The sequence below is a fragment of the Gouania willdenowi genome, chromosome 19 (assembly GCF_900634775.1).
Source record: "Gouania willdenowi chromosome 19, fGouWil2.1, whole genome shotgun sequence".
Classification (NCBI taxonomy): Eukaryota; Metazoa; Chordata; class Actinopteri; order Blenniiformes; family Gobiesocidae; genus Gouania; species Gouania willdenowi.
Genome location: NC_041062.1, coordinates 1,653,544 through 1,675,896, shown reverse-complemented (window position 1 = coordinate 1,675,896; position 22,353 = coordinate 1,653,544). Strand labels below are relative to the sequence as shown.

The 22,353-nt window shown below is 36.8% G+C and overlaps 1 protein-coding gene across 2 annotated transcripts in view; it reads left to right on the top strand.

The window, feature by feature from the left end:
- The first annotated feature begins 7,785 nt into the window (after positions 1-7,785).
- The window catches only part of vcla (vinculin a), a 31,517-nt gene continuing 16,949 nt past the window's right edge, over positions 7,786-22,353 (top strand). The window contains exons 1-3 of one of the 2 annotated variants that reach the window (XM_028475431.1): positions 7,786-8,102; positions 19,453-19,523; positions 22,037-22,187. In XM_028475431.1, the coding sequence (XP_028331232.1) occupies positions 7,935-8,102; positions 19,453-19,523; positions 22,037-22,187 (390 nt within the window). In that variant the 5' untranslated portion in view covers positions 7,786-7,934. The remainder of the gene's footprint in view (positions 8,103-19,452; positions 19,524-22,036; positions 22,188-22,353) is intronic. The other variant, XM_028475432.1, reaches the window with a different exon arrangement.

Sequence of the window (22,353 nt, the reverse complement as noted above, 5' to 3'; positions counted from 1 at the left end):
TGATCAGAATATTACATGTTGCAGGATTTATGGGGAAGTCCCTATTCCTTGTACAATGGAATAGACATTCTTAAAGCTTAATTAAACATTTGAAACAGAAAGTTTATCTTTTACAAGTGGGATTTAACTGTATTATAATCAGAATCAGATATGCTTTATTATTTATCCCATTATTTATAATTTACAATAATGGTGTAACAATGCAATTGTGTAAACTTTAAAAGTTCATGTTTAGATTCAGCAAAGTAAGAACTAATGCTGGCAGAGAACTGACTGAATAAGTTACATTAAGCACAGAATGTTTTTATTGTTTGTATGGCGTCTCTAACTGGACCATTGGTCGTGTCCAGGGGAGTTTATTTGGGATACGTGTCAATTATTATTTTTATTTTTTTTTCAATATAAAACCTCATTGAACTGAATTCAATCATTCATCTCTCGGGGGAAATGCCTGGTTCTTTATCTACTGACGACGGCACATATGCTCAGAAAAGTCTTTGAATTAATGGGACGCAGTAAGCCATGACAGGGGGGCTGTTTTCACAAAAGCAAGGTCCTGGAAGTGGCACATCTCAACAGATGCAGCTGCTATAATTATCCGTAGTTATTTTGTTCCCGTCATGGCAGCAAAGTGGGAAAAAACTCCTTTTTATAATATCAACTGCGACATTGTAGCAGGAATGACAGATTGCTCTTTAAGAAGTGTTGCATAGGAAATGTGTGCATTTGTCACAAAAGTACATGTAGTGCAATCTTTTTTTTGTGACTGTCAACAACCCAACTAAGGAAGGGTAAACCATGACTTTATTAGGGGAAAGATATAAAAAGAGAGGGCAGCGTTCTACATCTCAGTGAAGGGGAAATAAAATAGATATAGGACAAAAAGAGAGCGCTGAAATGTCCTTTGTGAATCTTTTATAATCATCTTATGTGTTTGTATCTTTGTTAAATATCTTCTGCCCATTGGCCAGGTCGTCATCGCAAATAAGAAATTGTTCCCACTGATCTAACTGGTTAAATAAATGTAATCTTAAGTTATTACACAAAGTGACTAAAATTACACAAAACAATCAAATGAGAGCAAAAATTCACAATGTGACTCCAAAAACACATAAAATAGCAAAAATACACATTAAGACCCCAACAAGGTACAAAATACACACGACGACAGCGAAAGTACACACAAATCTCAGGCCATAGTACACAAAGTTACTAAAATGACGACGAAATGAGAGCAAAAACTCACAAAGTGACTAAAAATACACAGTGACTCCAAAAGAAAAAAAAAAACACAACAAAAATTCGGCATGACCCTAAAAAGACACAAAGAACAGCAAAAATACACAATACAACAACAAAATGACAGCTAAAATACACATGTGACTCCAAAAAGACTCACACAAACAAAAAATATGCATAATCCTAAAAAGAACCCAAATAACAGCAAAAATACACAAAACGGCTGAAAAAATACACAAAGTTACTAAAAAGACACACGACAACAACAAAACAAAAGCAAAAATTCACAAAAGTGACTCTAATAAGACACAACGAAAAATATGCATAATCCTAAAAAGAACTCAAATAACAGCAAAAATACACAATACGGCTGAAAAAATACACAAAGTTACTAAAAAGACACACGACTACGACAACAAAAGCAAAAATTCACAAAGTGACTCTAATAAGACACAACAAAAAATATGCACAATCCTAAAAAGACACAAAATGACAGCAAAAATACATCTACTACACATTAAATGATATCGATTAATCGGTGATACGCTATAATCGGTCTGTAATATATACAGTTAAGTGAGTGCCTCCAGGTGTAACAGAGCTATTTCCTCTTTTTTTTCATTGAATGACGTAATTTTGCTGATATTTCACATTATGCAGAAATGTTCTATTATATTTTAGATTCTTAACTAATTGACAGAGGTGCTGTTCGGCTCCTATGGTGTAAAGAGATCATAATAATAAAAAAATGTTCCATTTACTTGAAGTTTAAGTGACAGAATGTCAAAAGTTTGCACAAAAGATAGAGATTAGTAATGACTTTTTCCTCACAATAACACTAAGCTGAGGCAGGAAAAAAAAGAGGGAACATGTTCATTTCTGTCAGTGTGTTGCATGATTCCACCAGACGTCTACTAAGACAGACAGACGGGGGCGGGGGTGGGACACACACACACACACACACACATATTCCAGGTCATGCAAAAACTGCTGTGCTCACAATAGGAGCTTACATAACAGTTAGTGTTGGTGGGCATTACATTACATTACAAGTGAAGCAGTAAAGGTGATGTGCTCTGCTGTGCCTGGTGGAAGTAATCCATTCAACCATCCATCCTGAAGGATTAACCAAGCAGCTCCAGGAGAACATTCAGACACACACACACAGTGCCACACACAAAAACAACAACCGTACGACCAATTCAGAGGATTCAGTTCAAAGCATTGCCTTAAACTGTGGGAGCAAATCACAATAATGTACAGACTCTCAGAGATTCTGCATGTAGAGCACAGAGAAACGGAGCCATAAACCCTTCATATTTTAGCTGTAGGAAGTGTGAATTATCACAGCATCGCCATCCAAAACAAATCAACTACACTACAGCGTGCAACTATTAAAATGAGCAAAAAAATAATGAAAATAGCTGTTGTGAAAATGGTATACATTTACAATCATAAGGAGAAATTGTGATTATTCCATTTGATGAAAATAAGAAAAATGCAATTTTCTTACACAGCTGGATCCGGTTTTAATGCATTTTATCATTATTTTTTATTTTGTCAGCTTCACACTAAAAAGTTAAAACGTTCTGCTTTAAGGTGAATTTCACTGTTTTACTCACAAAAATCACAGCGTGGCAATTTACAAATGCAATCATGGAGCAACACAGGAGAACATTTATCAAAATACATATAGATTTAATGCAGACTCGTCTTTTGAATGCGTGGTTGTATAAAAACGTTGGGAAAATGTGTCGGAATTAAATGGAACTTAAAAACAAATGATTACACAGCAAATGCAAAACAGACGTTTGTCACCTGTACATGCAGACTTTAGTGTTCTCGTCTGGATATTTAACATAAGTTTATCACTTCAATATATTATCTCTCACACTCCTACACTTATTTATTTATTTATGATCATGTGACAGGTGCACAACTCGTAATGCTAGGCTAATGCGAAGCTAACGGAAATACTGATGCTAAGCGTATGCTAGGTTAATGCTAAGCTTATGCTAGGTTAATGCTAAGCTTATGCTAGGTTAATGCTAAGCTAATGCTAGGTTAATGCTAATGCTAGGCTAATGCTAATGTCACTACTGAATCCTTTCACGGGTCGGATCTTTTCAGATTCTTTCAACACATGCTCGCAACGCGTCCCCTATCCAGTCGTGAACTATTTAAAAGGTTGAAATCCTGCTATTTAAAAAGAAATAGAAATTTAGGTTTTGAGTGGATTCCAATTAATTTTGGTTTTTATCTTATTTCCTGTTTGGTTTTTTTAGATTGTCAATGTTGTGTATTGTGTTTTTATTTATTTATTTATTTGTAAACAATTGAAAACACCACAAAACAGTCACATATTTAAATGTGTACTATTAAAATGTTTAACAAACGTCATATGGTTGGTTTATATTCAAACATCACGTCCCAGCTACGCTGTCGTAAGGATTACGAGTAAAGGAAGTGACGTACACTACGTACATGCGATGATGGGATCTGAAAGGATCCGCTTCATGAAAGGATTCGGTAGTGACAGTTAATGCTAATGCTAAGCTAATGTTAATGCTAGGCTAATGCTAAGGCTAGGCTAATGCTACTGCCACTACCAAATTTCTTTCACGAACCGGATCCTTTCTTATCCTTCCAACACATGCGCGCAACGCGTTTCCATCTGATCGGTCTATTTTACAGCCGTTCGTGAACTATTTAAAAGGTTGAAACCCTGGTATTTATAAATAATTAGAAATTTATGTTTTGAGGGAATTCCAATTTATTTTGGTTTTTATCTTGTTTTCTGTTTGGTTTTTGATTGTCAGCGTTGTGGATTGTTTTTTTGTTTTTTTTATTAACAATTAAAAACACCACAAAACATCCTATATTTAAATGTTGACGCTAATGTCAATGCTAATGCTAGGTTAATGCTAAAGAAATGTTATGTTAATTCTAGTTGAATTTATTTATATATTTATTTATTTATTTAACAGAGACAGTGTACAATAATATCAATACAGAGAATGTACCAGATTAAGCCAAAAGGCTGTTTTTCATCTGTAATCCTTGGACAGAATGTTCAATTGTCACCATAAGAAATACAAATTAGAGGAAATATACAATGAAATATTCAGTGAAAATGCAACTTCTTAATAATGCTAATGCACGCTGCTATGTAACACATGATTTCCTTTTTATTCAAGTTAAAAGCCTCATATGAACTAATATATGTGTATTTCTTAATATATGATGACACCTCCCTGTGTTCAAGATTATTCGCAAAAACATTATTTATTTAACATTACTCCTCTGTGAATACATGTTTTAAAAAAACAAAACAAAAATGTAAACATTCAGTTATTAGTATTTTACACACCGTACACGTTGGTTTACAAATTACATAACACCATAAACTGGCACAATCCTTCTCCAAAGATAAAATATTTAGATCTTTCTGTATACCTTTTTTTATTTTATTTTGCTTTTTGTTCTTCATTAGTTGATGGAAGCATTATTAATATTAATCTATCAAGGTATTGAAATCCGAGCAGTGATTGTAATTACTTATTTTAACCAGGTGATGGCGCTCAATGCTCGTGAAAACAACCTTTGCAATATGGTAAAAATTTGTCAGAATAAAAGGTTTATCAGAATAAAAGTTCATCAGAATAAAAGTGCATGAGGTATAGAAAGAAGTTTTCAAAAATGTTTAACTCAAAGCGACTCTGCGTGAGTTTCATTGAGCATTTGCAATTTTTTCTTAAAACATTTTATTTTCAAAGTTCATCTATGAGTGCTAAATTATCCAGATGTTCAAAGGTAACATATTTAACTTGTTTCCATTTACCAGTTTTCTACAAATTCTTTAAAAAAATAAAAGATATGGTTTAAAACCCCTGTATTATTATTATTGAAGGGACATTTTTACTTAAGTACATTTATTGGCATTTTTTTTAAACTTTTTCTCAAGTAAGTGAGCAACATTAATACTTTTACTTTTACCAGAGCTATTTTTTTTATTCAGGTAAATCTACTTTAATTTTAGTACTGAAGACGAGTACTTTTCAAAATCAGAATCAGAATTATTTTATTAATCCCAGGGGGAAATTACTTATGTTACAGCCACAGGAAAAAATGAAAATAAAATAAAAACGTTAATAAAGACGAAAGAAAGAATAAACAAGTAATAATAATGTTCAAATTACATACACATATGATAGATATTTACAAAAATAATACAAATATTCAAATATATTTTGATTTTGCCACCTCTGCTGCTATGATTGGACCTTTTCACACTTCCTTGCAGATCAGGAACCAGTGAGTTCATCAGCAGTAGAACAGGGTGCAGATCATTAGACCACCCATCATGCACAGCCTTTACATTCCTGCACAGACACAGAGAGACGTGGACGGCCTTGTCAGTAACTGGAGATCTTAGGAAGCTGCAGCAAAGCCATCATAGATGTCTATATTCAGGGTGAACTCAACAATATATACGCTCCTGGATCATTTTTTACAGATTTAAAAAGTGAAAGTCAAAGGTGCTATGTGTATTTTCTTTTTCTTTAGATTTTAAGTATTTTGTTGCATTTTTGCAGCATGTCGTTGACACGTGTTCTAGTGACTTTACATAAAATGAAAAGCATCTCAGCTCTTAGCATGTTTACACAAGGCCCCAAACAGCAACTTCCTTGATTCTTTCTTTTTTGGACTCTTCCTTTTTAGGCAATGGACCGCTGCCTTGTAGCTCCTTAGGGATTCTGTGGGAATTCCTCTGCCTGATTTGCTTGGCAGTTGCTTTTATAATCCTGGAATACTATTATTTCAGGTCATGATGTTAGGACGAGGGAGGAATTGAAAAAATGCAGTGATAAAGCTTGGTTTGTACACAGATGAGTGAATGCTGCTCCATATAATAGCTGGTCAAGGTGCATTTCTGGGTCACTATGTTACACCAATACCTGTTGTATGTTAATGATAAACACATATAATGTAATAAAGATATACATTGAAGGAAAACAGAATTATTAGATAAACATTCTTTAATTTAAGCCAATGTACAACTGTGTTTCAAACCACTTCTCTTTTACTTTTGGCTTTTATGGTGTGTAAGCTTCTCTTTTTTCACCAGCTGTGCTGCAGTTTGATTGTCAGCTGGTTATAAATAACCGCAGGCTGCACAAATATTGTACATCTGGCACGGGCAACTGGTGGCCCACAAAATAAATGCACAAAATGACCCAAAAACATACAAAGTTACTGAAAAAATAACACAAAAACGAGTACAAAAATACACATAGGGACAAGAAAAGTACACAAAATACAGCTAAAGATAATAAGAAAACTTGCAAAACACAAAAAAATACAACAAAAATATGCAAAACGGAAACAGAAATACTCATATTAATAATATGTGCCAAATGGCAATGAAAATACATAAAGTGACTTGAAAAAATATAAGGAAATTACAACAAAAATGAGAAATATAACACAAAACAATAACAAAAATACACAAAGTGAGAACAAAAATACACATAGGGACAAGAAAAGTATGCAAAATACAACTAAAGTAATCTGCATTACTCGCAAAACACAAAAAATGACAACAAAAAGATAGAAAATATACAACTAAAATATGCAAAATGGAAACAGAAATACACAAATTAAAAATATGTGCAAAATGGCAATGAAAATACATAAAGCAACTTGAGAAAACACCAGAAATTACAACAAAAATGAGAAATAACACAAATTACCAATAACAATATACAAAGTGAGAACGAAAATACACATAGGGACATGAAAAGTACACAAAATACAACTAAAGTAATCAAAAATACTTGCAAAACACAAAAGCTGACAAGCTAAATAAAGAAAAATATACAACTATAATGTGCAAAATGAAAACAGAAATACACAAAATATAAATTATGCAAAATGGCAACAAAGCATAAAGTCAAAAAATAAAAACACAAAATACACAAAGAACTATAAAAACTCACAAAACTCTTTGTTCTTTCCTGTATTATGGCTCAGATAAGTCATTATTATAATGATGATATTGTGTAATATGTGTACATAATGTTGATAAAAGTTGCCTATCCCTGCTGTAGCATACATGTCTAAAAATAGGCTTATAAAATGACTTTTATTGCCTTGAAATCTGAATTAATAAACGTTTCTTCACCTTCCATCCTTAGTTGGGAATTATTATTGAACAGGAACAGCATTGGGAGTATTTAATTATTAAATATTATCATTAATCATGTGTGCAGCCTGAGTCTAGAACCCTGGTTTACAGCATAGTTTACAGTGCTGATGACTGGTCCGTTTCACAGCCTCTGGAATCCCTCTAAACAACAGTAGACACACATATTTCCCTTTTTAGGACATGAGGGCGGAATTACGTAATTTAGGGAGCGCACTGATGCTCTAACGCGCCTGTGTGTGAGCGACACTGACAGCAACCAATCACAGCACAGATGACTTATCTTGTGTGTATCTGATTGGTCAGTGGGCGGGGCCTATTGTTGAGTGACTTGGTTGTATTTGTAGTCCTCACACCGGAGGGAGAGGCTGTCCCGGAACGAAAGGAGCACCCACTGGGATCGACTCAGCGTCCGTGTCGGGGTTTTAAGGCTTTTAACTGTCTTCAGAAGAGGAAATATTTACTTAGTTGGTGAACTTAAGCCGTCACCATGCCGGTTTTCCACACAAAGACGATAGAAAGTATCCTGGAGCCCGTGGCTCAGCAGATATCCCATCTGGTGATAATGCACGAGGAGGGAGAAGTTGACGGGAAAGGAATCCCGGATCTGTCGGTGCCGGTGGCGGCTGTGCAGGCGGCCGTCAGCAACCTCGTCCGGGTAAGAAAACTTCCCTTTCCCCCGCTCCTGAAGTCGTTCCCGGAGAGTTTTGTAGCCTCTCACTGACCTCGGTTTGGTTCCAGAACTTAGACACAACTTTTCAAACTCAACAGGAAACGCATGTGTTGGACACCAGAGGAAATGAATGAATGATATAAAGAGTTTTTTAGTCTTATTTGACTCAGGACAAAGGGAAGTGACGCCCTTTTCTCCATGAAAACATGCCCTGTGTCCCAATGGAGCAGGTACACATACTACACATCTGCACTGGTGTCTTTCTTTGACAGAATCTGTGATTTAAACACAGACATTATGAACCAGGGCGTTTTCAATTACCCATGTTCAATTACAATTCAGTTACAATTACAGTGCCCCCCCCCCCCCCCCATTACAATTCAATTGCATTTATCTTTAATCCTCACAAAGTCAATTACAATTACGTTCTCAATTACTAAAGTTCAATTTACAATTAATCACAATCACTGAATCTGAAATAAATAACCGAATAAAAGTTAACCTTCCGCTTGTGTTAGCTTTCTGTTAGCATCTCTAATGCTAACACGTCATAAATCAGCTGTAAAATACACTAATAACAAATATCTATCATCTAATTTATTTCCTATCTATTGGTTACCTTGTCAGGCTTCCTAATCAATAAAAATATAGGTTTTAATATTTTTGGTGTGGGCGTCCAATCCTTTTTATGTCAGTATACCCCTGGATTTATTTTGTTTTTACATATTAAAATGTGGGAAAGATTGATGTGAAACATATTTAGATATTTTTTTCCCCCCAAAAATAACGATATATGATATAAAGCTCGATAATTTTATTTTAATTGAAGTCGGACCAAAAAAACTATTCTAGGTTGAGTTTGCTGATCAGGCACATTTATCAACGAACTGTTAATGCACACATTGTGCCACTTATGGCTTTTTGTCCAATAAGGGACAGCACGTGTGAGTGAGTTCTGTAGTGTAGCTTATTACCTGGGGTTAGGATGCACTCAGAAATCATCTAACTGTGCTTTACATGAGAAGTAGTGAAAGCAGCAACTCCTAAAACAAGTGTTTTCAAACAAAATAAGCTATAAAAAAATATATATATATATATATATAGACGATATTATTTTCTATATTGCAAAAATAGAAAACTCGATATATCTTGAGTCTCGATATATCACCCAGGTCTTCTACACAGTGTTGTTTTATTTTGCTTATGGGATAGTTCAACAATGTATTTGGGAAATATTCCAAATGAAAAAAATCATACATTTAAATAGTCTCTGCAAACATCGTTGCACTAGGTTTTTATAGAATTTAAATAGGTTGTTCATTGTTTAGTAACTTTTCTCACACCTTTATATTCTATAATCAATTCATTGTGGTACAAATGTAATTAGGACATTCTGTAAAGACAATAAGTGAGATCCCAGTGCCGGATGGATCAGTTCTAGCAACATCACAAATAAATCCTAGGGCAATGGAAACATGTTAAACTGAGTCATAAATAACACATTTTCTGTTCTACGCTCTGATAGTTAGGTCTAGTTTATGTTACCATGGGAGCCGTACGTTTCTCATTTTCTTAATGTATATTGTGTTAGGGTGGTGGAGTCATGCACGACCATTTTCTGAACAATTTCATACTTCCAACTTTGTAGGGACAGGATGGTCTCCTATTGGTCTACCATGACTTTATCGACAAGTTTGTTATGAAAAAATACACGATGTCAACTCGAGCAGTGCCAGACCTAATCATTTATCCACATTCTACCTCATTGTTGTTCGTTATTTGTTATTTGTTATGTCTTTAGTTAAGTTATTTGTTGTATAGTATTGCTAGTTGTTTTTTTTGTGTGTTTGTTGTGTGTTTTAAGTGCTCTTTTTATGCACTGCAGGTTTGCACTGGGGGTGGGGGGGGATTGCTATTTCATCTGTGCTGTATGTTTAACATGGGGCATATTTGACATTAAAGAACCTTGAATCTTGAATCTTGAATACAATACGTCCAGTTCTGGACGTTTCAGGAAAAAAAACTAAACAAGCAACAGCAAATGGTGGGACAAACACAAGGGCCAAAGCCAAACAAATAGAGATCATTCAAGCCCATGTACAGTAGATGCTCCAATACCTTTGTTCATGTGATAAAACTATAATAATAATATCCCAACATATATTAAGATTGTGGAGGGATATTTTTATTACTTAACAGAAGGAAATAGTGAGAGAGGATTGTCCTGTCAGAGTATGATGCTTGTAGAGGAAGAAATGCAGGCTAAAAAAAAAAAGCCTGTTTCCTGTCACTTGTTTATAGCCTGGTAAAGCCCAGACCTCCAGGCTGTTTGTAGAAGATAAACTTGGGCATCTACAATTTCAAAGCTGGGTTATGTTGTGTTTTTCAGCATTGTTACTTCTGCAATTGACACATTAGGAGAGATTTTCCAATAATGGCTCAAATTTGGCTGACATCATCTTGTGACTTAATGCCTTTAATATAACTTCTTAATTCTGTTTCCAAGACCATTAGAGTTATTTACATCTCTAAATGTTCATAAAATGCTAATAAAATGAAATAAATCATCATTCCAAATGCGTAAGCAAGCACAAATTAGCAAGGAAAGCTTGTTATTTTGTTAAAATATTGAGAACGAAAATAGTTCTGCAAGTTTTATCTCCCTGCTTTAACTTGAATCTAATTAAATAATTTTTTTATGAGAACAACTCATGTCTCACACCATACAGTATTTGGCTAGTTATTGGGGTGCTTTCATGGCATGAACCTATCAAAATGTAAAAACCTTATTTTCATAAGTTGTCTTCCTCCGATCTCTCTCTCAGTCCTGCGTTTCCAGCTTGACAGCTTAATCTACTGACTATGTAATCAGCCATTTAGTTGATGGCATTAAAAAGCAGTTGAACGGGTGCACCAAACAGAGGAAAAAAGAGGCAATTTATCATCTTGGTACGTAAATGTAAATTATTAGTCAGTTTGAAGAAGGATGATTCATACTGTCTAAGTTTTTGGACTATGATCATGTGTTTCCATCAATAGAGCAATGGAACCCATTCATCTGTAATTATTTCCATTTGTTCCAATTCCAGCTTTGATATGACATCATAGAGGTTTTTGATCAAAAGAATGTTTCTTAAGTTTCCAGCACCAGTCGGAGAATATTCACTAGATTACCGTGTGTGTAGCTCTTCTGAGATTTTCCACCTATTTTTCAATCTGCTGCTGCAGCCTTGGGAATAGGAAGTACCTAATGTTTTGGGAATTTAGCTTCTGACATCTATTGTTTCTTTGGCTTTGTTTTTTTTTTTTTTGACAAACCTTGCAAAGGAAAGTAGAAACTCAGGTTAAACCAATGTGAAGATGGATGCGCTACTCTGCATCAGAGCTGGAGCACGTCTAAGGAAAGCATTTACCTCATCGTTTTGTGTTTGCCAGAAAAGTCACATGTTGCTTTGATCTTAGCATTGATAATTAATGTTGAAGGTTTCTTGAGTCACATGTGAAATCGACCTGTCAGCATCTGCTGTAGCTGTGAACGAAAACTCTGTTCTTTTGTTTGAAAAGGGGCATAAAAGACTTCTGAAGGTTCTACATTTTATTCTACAACGTCTAAAATTTCATTTGTTATTTTGAAGCTTTGAAATCTTGAGATTAAATTTTGAAATTTAAATAAAGAGGGATAATACTGAGTTTATTGACAGTACAGTTTATGTACCCGAGCATTAATGTAACTGTCATATTGTGAAAATAAATACCAAATACCAAGGGGCAGTATTATGAAAAAATCATTGTACAATGGTTTTGCTGCAGTGATTTACATCTCTTTAGCCTCATTCAGAGGACCAGTAGCTGCTTATATATCTATGTGTTTTACTGTAATGTGTAGGTTTTTGGCTGAAAACAATAACAAGAGTGTGTGTGTGTGTGTATAACAAAAGAAAATCTCAATGGTGATGATCACCCTCTTAGAGCGAGGCATGAAGTCTGCGTCTACAGACACGCCCACTCATGAATATGCATGAAGGCCCCAAAACAGCCTGTTTTTAGAAGCATCATTAAAGGGACTTTTTAGAGGCTAAAACTCCACAAAACAGGTGAGTTTGGGAAAATAAACCTCAAATACTATGTTATGGTTCTTAAAAGAAATGGAGATGAGTGAAAAATAGCAGAATATCTTCAACTGTCGTACAATTACCCCCAAATCAAAGCCTAAATAAGAATTAAACTAGCTTTCACCTAAATGACTATGCCAGTGACATTATTTTGCATCATCCCCAAAACTCATAGATGTGTTTTCGTTAGTACTTCTAAAGTAGATAAAAGTGCAGCCCTAAAAGAGCTTCACAGGCAAAGCAAGACCTGAGCCCGTGTCGCTGCTTTCAGCAATAATCAACATTTACGGTTTGTTCTTCAAACTGAGCAAATTTACTAGACCTCAATTAAAGATGAATGTGAGGAATTTGAGGAATTCCCAATGAGCACGGGCTAGGTTTGAAGGGGTGCTTTCAATTAGAAGCTTTAGTTAAACATTAAATTAGGTCATAGGATAATTTACAGTTATTGTTAGTCTGGACAGCTAGTGTTTGACTCTTCATGACTGTCTTAACCTCAGGCCCTGAGTAATTCGTTTGTTTGGGTACACTGAAAAACATTAGCAGCATTAAAGATTATCAGGGAACCACTGAGATTGCAGAGTAACATCTTCATGGTTTTGTCTCATCTCATAAAATGTATCAGTTGTGAATGATTTTTTAATAATAAACTGGCCACAGTTTATTATTTGTATGTAGCCATTCTGTAACATTAGAAACCACAGAACTTTATGTCGTACAGACAAATATCCTGTCACTATATGGTTTACCCAGCATTTCTGCAGGGAGTGAATTCTCACCTAAATGTTTGAAAACACAAATAGCCAATAAAACATGTTTTTCTCTGAATATTTTTCATTTGATGTGTGTTCAAAGAGGCGTCAAGTAGGTATTTATTGTACTCCTTTGCAAATAGGAAATAGATATTTACATTTGGTGAAGTGCTTTAATGACATGCAAAAGTAATAACTTCCTACCCCCTGTTCCTTAAGCTTCCTTTTATTCATCATGTAAGACTACATCATGCTGCACACAATTTGATTTGTTCAATTTGGCAATACGACAAAGACCCAACCTTCAGATCAAGGATAAAATGTAGGCTTCAGAAGATTACGGTATGGTGTTATTTGGATATGGATTAATGGAGCACATGTTGTCACATACTGTCTTTTAAGTTTGATGAAAATGATACAGGATGGGGGCATGGAGGAGGGTTCATCTAGAGAGCAAAGGTAGGAAGTAAATCAGAAGACTCTGCAGCACTCAGCCGCACAAATGACAGTTTGAGCTAGCAAAGGGAAATTCCTCTCCTAACCTCTGACAAAGCTGCAGGGTTGGTTATAGCTCCAAATAATGTATTTAATGTCCTTTATAAGCAAAGATTCACATTAGTTTTTTGTAATGTTTTTTCGGTGGTGTAGAGATTAGTACTTCTGCAGCAAGAAGGGCCTTACCCTGGATTTCCGCTGGATGCGTATCTGCTCAGAAACATCTCCACTGATCCCCACCACCTCCTGTTTTGCTGCGTATCTGTTGCAGCAAGGTCTCAGAAGATCCAAGATTACACGCTCCTAGCAATTACACGCTAATTCACGTTTAAATGCGCGATACATATGTGATTCAATCATCGATGAATGCAATATTTATATGTGAAATAAGATTTTAAAAGTGCTCGGTTCGGGCCAATCATGGTATCAACGGAAAGGACTGTCACAGGTTTAAACGACGCTTTGATTTTTTTATTTATAATTTTTTTTCATGAATGACAATTAAAGCTCTAATACCATTTGTTGATTGATTTCAATAGTACTTTAAATGTTCCACTTTTTACATGGTTTTCATGAAACACTGAATTTCTTCTGCTGTGACGTGACCTCATAGTAAAGCTAGTCGTGTAGAATTAAATCGGTCAACTCAATCCCCTCTCCGCTTTGGTGGCTCCCCACAAATGTTGCACAAGCTCTCTGCATGGCTCTTGTTGAAACATGATACTAGCAGTTGTGATATTCTCTCTCTGGTTGCAGGGCCAGTTTTGCCACTACCATGCTGGTCGCTTTCATCACCTCATTTATCCAACATGAAACTTTCTTTTAACTAAGCCAGATTAATAATAAATCTTGTTCGACCTGCATTCTGACCTTATTGCTGCCTTCGTAAATAATGGTGAAAGGCAAACTGATATCTTAATACTGTGTTGGCTTGTTTAAAGTTACTAGTGCAGTGCCCGTAGGAAGTATGTATTGCTATCGAAAAGTGGGAGGTTAAGTGGCTTTTTCATGGATGGTTTACACATAGGAATTTAATTTATTTTTTAAATTCAGAATAAAAGTCAAATCCTCTTTAAACTGACCTTATAAACACTCAATTTCTAGTGTAAATTCTGAATTACACATCCTGAGTTACTATGACTCCCTGTCAACATTGAGCTGTTCTGCAAAGCTTTATTTAAGACAATTTTATGAAATAATTTATGAACTGTATCATAGCAGTCCAAACAACTCCAACACCCTTGGAGCAAGCAGCAGCCATGTTGAAAGTCTCAGGTCAATCTGTACCTGATTTGCAGAGATATTTGAGGAACAGGCAGACACACAGACAGCGATTCCTTGCTTTATAGATAAGATTGGTCAATGATAGCTAAGTGTCCCCCGTGTGTTTGAACAGAGCGCAACTTTTCTAATTACTGCTGTGAGGCTCAAACAGTGAGTTTGTGATGTGACAGAAGTTATATAAATGCACTTTTTTCTTGCATGTTGTATCAGTAGCAAAAACAGCGACTGTTAAAACTAGCTTTTCAAATGCAAAATAAGCTTTACAATCAGGACCCGTCCACACGGAGACGGGTTGTAGTTTAAACAGTTAAGTTTTTTTTATCATTTACACCTTGCGTCCACACGGCATCGAGGATTTGGAAGCTGATTACGATAACTTCTGAAAACGGGTCCCAGAGTGGAAAAGTTTGAGAAAGCCACCCGTTGGGTCGCCGTGCAGACGGCATATACGCATACTCTGCAAACGATGATGCCATAGACCCACCTTTCTCTTAACCCGCATGCGCGATCCCCCGTCCCCCCCACAACAACAACAACAGTAACTATGGCAACAAAGCAGAAGCTCTACTTTGTCGTTGGTTCACAAGCAAATATCCTGTCATGTCTTTGTCTTCATCTCTTTCCTCTTTTCTATTGTGTCCTGTTTTTTTGTAACACAAGTTTTATGAGCATCCTCGGTGTCTTCTTCTTCCTCTTCTGTATTTACGGCAGAGTGGATGCCACAAGGCGTGTTACCGCCCTCCACTGGTCTTTATTGTAACGACTAGATCATCCCATACATTCCAGTGTCATGCAGGAACTGCAACATAGCCTTAAAAATCTTGTGGATGGGGCTTAAGACTATATCGTTATAAGTGATATTGTCATTTCCGATATGGCTGAAAATACAAATCTTGATATATCGTTGAAATCTATAATTGCCTCGGTCTATGTTAATTGTTATGTATTAAATGCAAAAACCATAACTAGTGTGGACACTGCAGCTAATTCCACGAGGAAGTAAACCTCTACAGCCAGTGGAGTTTTTCTTGTATCTTTGCTGCTTAAGACGGTGCTCACCAAAAACTGTCACCATCGATCTCTCCTGATCTCCATGACTAAACCGGTATTGTGCTAAAACAGTCTGGCCTTGGCAGCCTTGAGGTTGATAGAGTGGCCTTTCTTCTCTTCGAGAAGCGATGGAACACTGTCAACAAAGACGAGTTTGTTCTAGAAGACCAGCAACTTCATCAAGCTACTTGACAACACTGGGACACAGTGTTGGTAAAAAAAAAAAAAAGGAGTGTCAGGAACAAATGGCAAATGAGAATGAGAGTCAGTAGGGTTGATGGGGCAGCTTAGAGGGAGATGACACCCAAGCAAGGCAATACTTAAAAAAGAAGGTGGAAGTGAACAGCTGTCTTTTCTTAATGTGGTTTGCTGGTATCTATTGAGGGAGTGTTGTGAGTCTCTGGATATGTTTAGGAATGAGTCAAACCCAGACCCTCCCACATCATCTGTTGTCGTCTTTATTTTACTGTCATGCAACACACATACTGTGTATTAAAAATCAATTCTTATTATGCTATTAAAAATCTGTTTTTCTTAAATGAAACTGGCCTTGAACATAACCTGTTCTGCTTATAACGAGTTGGAAAATTGTTTCGGAAAAATGTTTAGCCGTTTTTAGTTTTGTAGTTTAGTTTGTGTACATCTGACTCTCTCACTATAGACCTTACATTTTCCACTAGTGTCAATCATTATTTGTTCGTTTAACTGGTAAAAAAAAAATGGCACTACTGTATCCAACTTGTTGCATTATGAGCTGATGTAAACCTTAGTGGAAGCTTCTTGACCATATAACCCCATCCCATGAAGCTTCATAATGCCTTAATGGGCTCTTTTAGGTTAAAATCATAAAATGTGAAACAATTGCTTTATTTTCTGAAGTTCCAGCTTTTATTTTACATAATGTTGTTGTTGGGAACACAACTTTGACATCCAAAAAACATGACGGTGGCTCAGAATAACAAAGAGGTTCCAGTATTACAACTGCTCGACAACAACCAGGATCAACTTGTGTCACTGAGCTATATTTACTGCAAATCGTTGGGATCACTGCTGGAGACTTTGAACTTCAGACAACAGGAAGAGACTCGGCATGGGGTGAAGGAAAGAGAGACGAGAGGAACCTGTTTAATACGAAGAACCTCAAGTCTGCTCAATTTACAGGGACTCACTCTGTGGATACTATGACTCAGCTCTTCTTAAAGGCGACATTCTTGCTCATATCCCATCATCTTGTCTCCCCTCGTCTTCTTTTTTTTTTTTTGCTGAGGCCATGTCTTAACTTGATTCAATCTGTTACAAATGTATTAGTGATGTAATAAACTAGTATATTACTACTTTTATTTTCTAAGTGATATTAGGAAAATACCAGTGTTGTGATAAAGACAAACCTGATGGTACTGGGTAAGATCTGTAAATAGCGTTTAGTAGGTCAATCTTTAAGTCTAAAGTCCTGTCTGTTGCTGGGTTGCCACTAGAGCTGGGCAATATATTGTGATTCAAGATTTATTTATACAATTGCACAGTACAAATCACATCATACAAGTATTTCATATTATTCATAGAGTACAGTCAAAAAGTTAGATTTTTATTGCTTAATTTGCATTGAAATACTCATTTTAGAAGTCACTGCTTTCGTTACTTCTCAGAACAGCATGGAAAGCACAGTTAGATGGATTACTGAGTGCGTCCTAACCCAGACCTTCCCCTAAACATGCCACACTACAGAACTCACTCACAGGTGCTGTCCCTAATAGTAGAAAAAGCCATAAGTGACACATATTATGTGGCTGTTTGTTAATAAATGTGCCTGTGTGACATATTTTTTATCAGCAAATTTAACTCAAAATAAAAAACTTTATTAAGGTAAAGATATTGAGATTTATAACATAAATCGCCATTTTAAGAAAAAAATATTGAGATATGAGTTTTGGTCCATATCGGCCGGGCCAAGTTGCCAGTGTGTGTGTTGCCACCAGATGACTGAGATGAACGGCCTCCAGTGTCAAGCTTTACTTTTAGTTTGGTTCAACCTTTGACCGCAATTTATAACCCTTCAGTAACTCAAAGTCCCCCAGGTCCGGTGATGGAAGCGAGGTGCTGTACGTGTGCTGTTCTCAATTACTTCCTCAGCGTTCCACCATCTGGAAGGTCTCTGCTGCTGCTTGTAGTCGCACCCAGTGACAAGCTCAATAGTAGCTGCTGGATCATGGATGCATTCCTAATAACCTAAGCATGAAATAAAATAAAAAAAATGGAATGGAAGTGGGGGAAAAAAGGATTGAACATTTACTAAAAGAAAAAGCAGACGCATTTTGAATAAATTCACATTGGGCCTGATATTGCAAAGTTATAAAGTAATGATTATGCATGCATCATTCCCCTGTGGAAACTGATGCTCCATATTAAGTGTGGTCTGAAGGTGATCCAGGTTCTAGCTTGATCACATGTGATCCCTGACCCACAGCGGCTCATCGTGGGTGAGTTGGGTCTCGCTCCCAGAGCTGAGGTCATAGTGGGGGAAGTGAGTCATTTTGGTGAGGGAGTGGAGGTGTTCAGCTGCTTAGCACATTAGAACTGTGCCCAGGCTTGGCGTCATTCCAGCGGCTGCCTCTTTGAAATAATGCTTCACCGGATAAGTAACAAGACATCACACTGGAAAACTGAATGGATGAAGGCAAAACTCTCCCGATGTGGAGGTTGTGGTAAAGGAGATGGAGTCATGCATTTGATGTTTGGTTGATGTAGAAAACAGGCTCAAGTTTTAAGCTTAAAAGCTTTGAAAACTTTAGATGTCGCTGCGCCTTGAAGTGCTGACCGATGCAAATATCCATGACTAATGACTGCTTCGAAACGTGATCGTTAATAGGCCTAGCATATTTAAGTTGGACATTCAACAGATTTATATCTAGTATACCATATAACTTATTTTTGATCAGTTATGCTTGTTTAATATCATTTTGAATGATATGAACACAGTCCAGCACTACATTAATACAAGTACTACTGAACAAAAGTATATTCTTGCTTTGATTTCATATATTTTTATATATTGATCATGTAGGATCTGTGTGTCACTGTACGAATGAATGAAATCAATGTTTTCAGATCATTTTGTGACAATCAAATTCAAGAAACGCAATTTTTATTTTTCAATTTTCCACACTTGTCACCAGACTGGCTTAACTTAGTACACAATGCAATATGCACAACTATAACATCACATTGCACTCTCACCTTAAAATAGTCAACTCCTCTGCACCCCTTCCATCGTCCCACCCTGACTCCCTCTCCCCTGTTCTCTTCTCCTTTACCAAGGTGTAACACTGCCCTTTCTTTTTATATTATCCCTCTAATAAAGTGTTTCTTACCCTTCTTTAGGGAGGGCTAGTGATGGTTGCATTTATGCAATAAAATACATTCATTTATTTAATTGCTATAATAAAACATGCCTTGCAAACAATGCACTACATGTATAGTGTTGACCTTCGACAGCATGAGCAGAGAAGGGGGAAAAAAGAGAGAAGAAACAGAATTTAATTTAAACGCAATTTAATCTCTCACTCATTATTGTGATTTATTTTGAAGCCTTTGCTTTATTTAACTTTGTTTATTGTTAATTCATAGAGTTTTTGTGTTTTCCAGGTGGGAAGGGAGACTGTTCAAACCACAGAAGACCAAATCATGAAAAGGGACATGCCACCAGCTTTTATCAAGTAAGCACTTGACTTTCTGAAACTCTACAGTGAGAAATATGTCCAGATAAAATACTTAAACTCTCTCTGTCTTTCTCCTCAATGTGGAACCCTTAGCCTCTCTTTGGCTCTCTTTCTCTTTTTATCTGTTGCAGTAATGGCTGCTTGGTCCCAGGCAAAGGTCAGACATGGCATGTTAAGTGCCTTAGAGTCTTGCCCTTTTGTAATAAATACTTTTTGATCTTTAGGGAGTTATTTTGCTCTCATAGAGCAAGGTTATCATTGTAAACTACCTGATGAGCATCTTTGGCTGTTGCTTTCTGTATTTGTCATTGGGAAAGCGGTTTAGACGCATAAAAACACAGGATGCATATGAAACATTGTGTTTGCTCCCATAAAACCATTCTTCTCTTTACCCAGATCATTAAACTAAATTTATGTGCCATCCATGTCGATTGCAATCTTTCAATATTCTTTATTATATGACAAACTACAGTCAGGGGGGGTGAAAGGTGGGTCCTGGGGGCCCCACAAGGTCAGGGATGAAACACATTGACGAGTGCAGGTCATCAGGCTGAACACTTTAGGCGCCTCAGAGTCACATCGTCACCCTGTCGTCATCCATCAGCACATGTGCTGGAATGTCTCCCCTTCACTAAATATAGTGGCGCTTATATTGCATGGCTGTTTCTCTGTAGTGCATGCTGAAGGACACGGATGGTTCGCTCTGCAAAGACCCACATATTCATCAGGCTCAGCGTCATGCTCGTTTGTTAGTATTTATCTTGCTGAACACGTGAAGCCGAGCTGCTTTTCTGTTGCCCTTTTGCGATGCCCAAAAAATGCAGAAAAAGGCAAAGTTACCTGGGCAACAAGGAAGATGGCATGCTCTTGGAACTGAATCATGTGCTGGTGCTTGGCTCGCTGCCTGTTTCTGGGAGCAAAATGACTGTTGGGATCGTGTGCAAGTGGCATGTGTGTGCCTGGATCAAATGGCAAAGGCTGATGGTGTTTAGCACTCTACGGTTCATTTAATGGATCACACCCAAGATGCAACTGTCAGTGACTCAGGTTGTAGGAAGGAAGGGTTTAACTGTGACATGTTGTGACTCCAATCACATCCTGTTTAAAAAGCAACTTAGCTTTTCTGTTATGAGAGAGAAAACAGACAGGTGCACAGACATATACCGTTAGCGATACAGGTCGTTTCAAAAAAGCCACTTTCATTTGAATTTTGTGAGTTCATTTAAACTAGGTTTGCAATAATACATATTGTGACTGTATTCTGTTATAGATCAAAGCCCTTTCATAGTGTATACTGCTTAGAGAGGAAGCTGCTAATCATCATGAAGAAACTGTGAAGTTTAGAGGAAGTTATGCAAGTTTTTTTCGTGTATGTTGCTTTTGGCCTTTGATTCAGAAAATTTCACCTTTTGCCCACAGTTTCATTTAAAGAGATGTTATTTTTATTTAATGATGCAGTATAATGGTTTTGCTACAGTGATATACATCCCTTTAGCCTCATTCAGAGGGACAGAGTTGAAAAAGTTCTGTTTCCTTCCTCCCGTGTTATTCTACATTTTGTAAAAAGTCAGCTCCAAACAGGACAGTTGGATTTTTCTCGCTTTGTGATGTCACATTGCGGAAACTCCTCCTCCTGACAATCCTGGCTCCTCTTACCCTATAAGAATGTAAGCTCCTCCCTCGCACACTACCTCACAGCTAAAACAAACACTGTGGTTTAATATAGAATATACGTTATGCTTTATCGTCATATCTGTAAAGCTACATACATGAAAATGTGTTCTCTGCATTTAACCCCTCCCTGAGGAGCAGTGGGCAACCACAGTGTAGCACCCAGGGAGCAGTTCCACTTTTAGTAGCAGTTATACTGCCTCATATCACCTTTATGGGTTGATCTGGCGTGTTTGTGACTCAATGCGACGCAGCGGTTGGACAAAACAATGGACTGTTCCTGTAACCAATAGTGGTGAGGATGACAAGAAAGCGACCTTAGCAGCTGAAACAGCTGACTGACTCCGCTGCTGATGTGATAAACACACACCGTGGAGCAGCATTTGTTGGACTCACAATAACCTCTTAAATATCCATGTGTTTCACTGTAATGTGCAGTTTTTTGGCTAAAAACAATAAGAGTGTGTGTATAGCAAAAGAAAATCCCTATGGTGATAAAGTGATGGCAAGTCAACGTCTACAGACACGCCCACTCATGCATATGCGTGAAGGCCCCAAAACAGCCTGTTTTTGTCATTAAAGTGATTTTTCAGAGGCTAAAACTCCAGAAAACAGGCGAGTTCAGGAAAATAAACCTCAAATACTATGTTGTTGGGGTTCTTGGAATAAATGGAGATTAGTGAAAAATACCATAATACTGAAGGAAGATTTAAAGTGATCTGTGTGGGGGGAAAATATGTAGGTTACTTGTGTTACAGTAAGCTTTAGGGGTTAAGGGAGAGGATTTCTTTTTTCATTAGCATGGCGTGTTTTTAGATCTATTATTCTGTACCTTACAGAGTGGAGAACGCCTGCACAAAGCTTGTACAGGCTGCATCGATGCTGAAAGCCGATCCCTACGCCGTTCCTGCTCGGGATTATCTCATCGATGGTTCGCGGGGCATCCTGTCTGGTACTTCTGACCTACTACTGACCTTTGATGAGGCTGAGGTATCTGTCAATCTGTCCGTCTGTTTATGTTCCCATCATCTTCTGCTCAACTCTTTCATTTCATACGTTCTTCTTGATTTCTTCCTAATTTACTTTACTTACCATACCATAAGTTCTTTAATTCAAATAGAATCCAATCAAACTTTATTTATATAGTGCTTTTCAT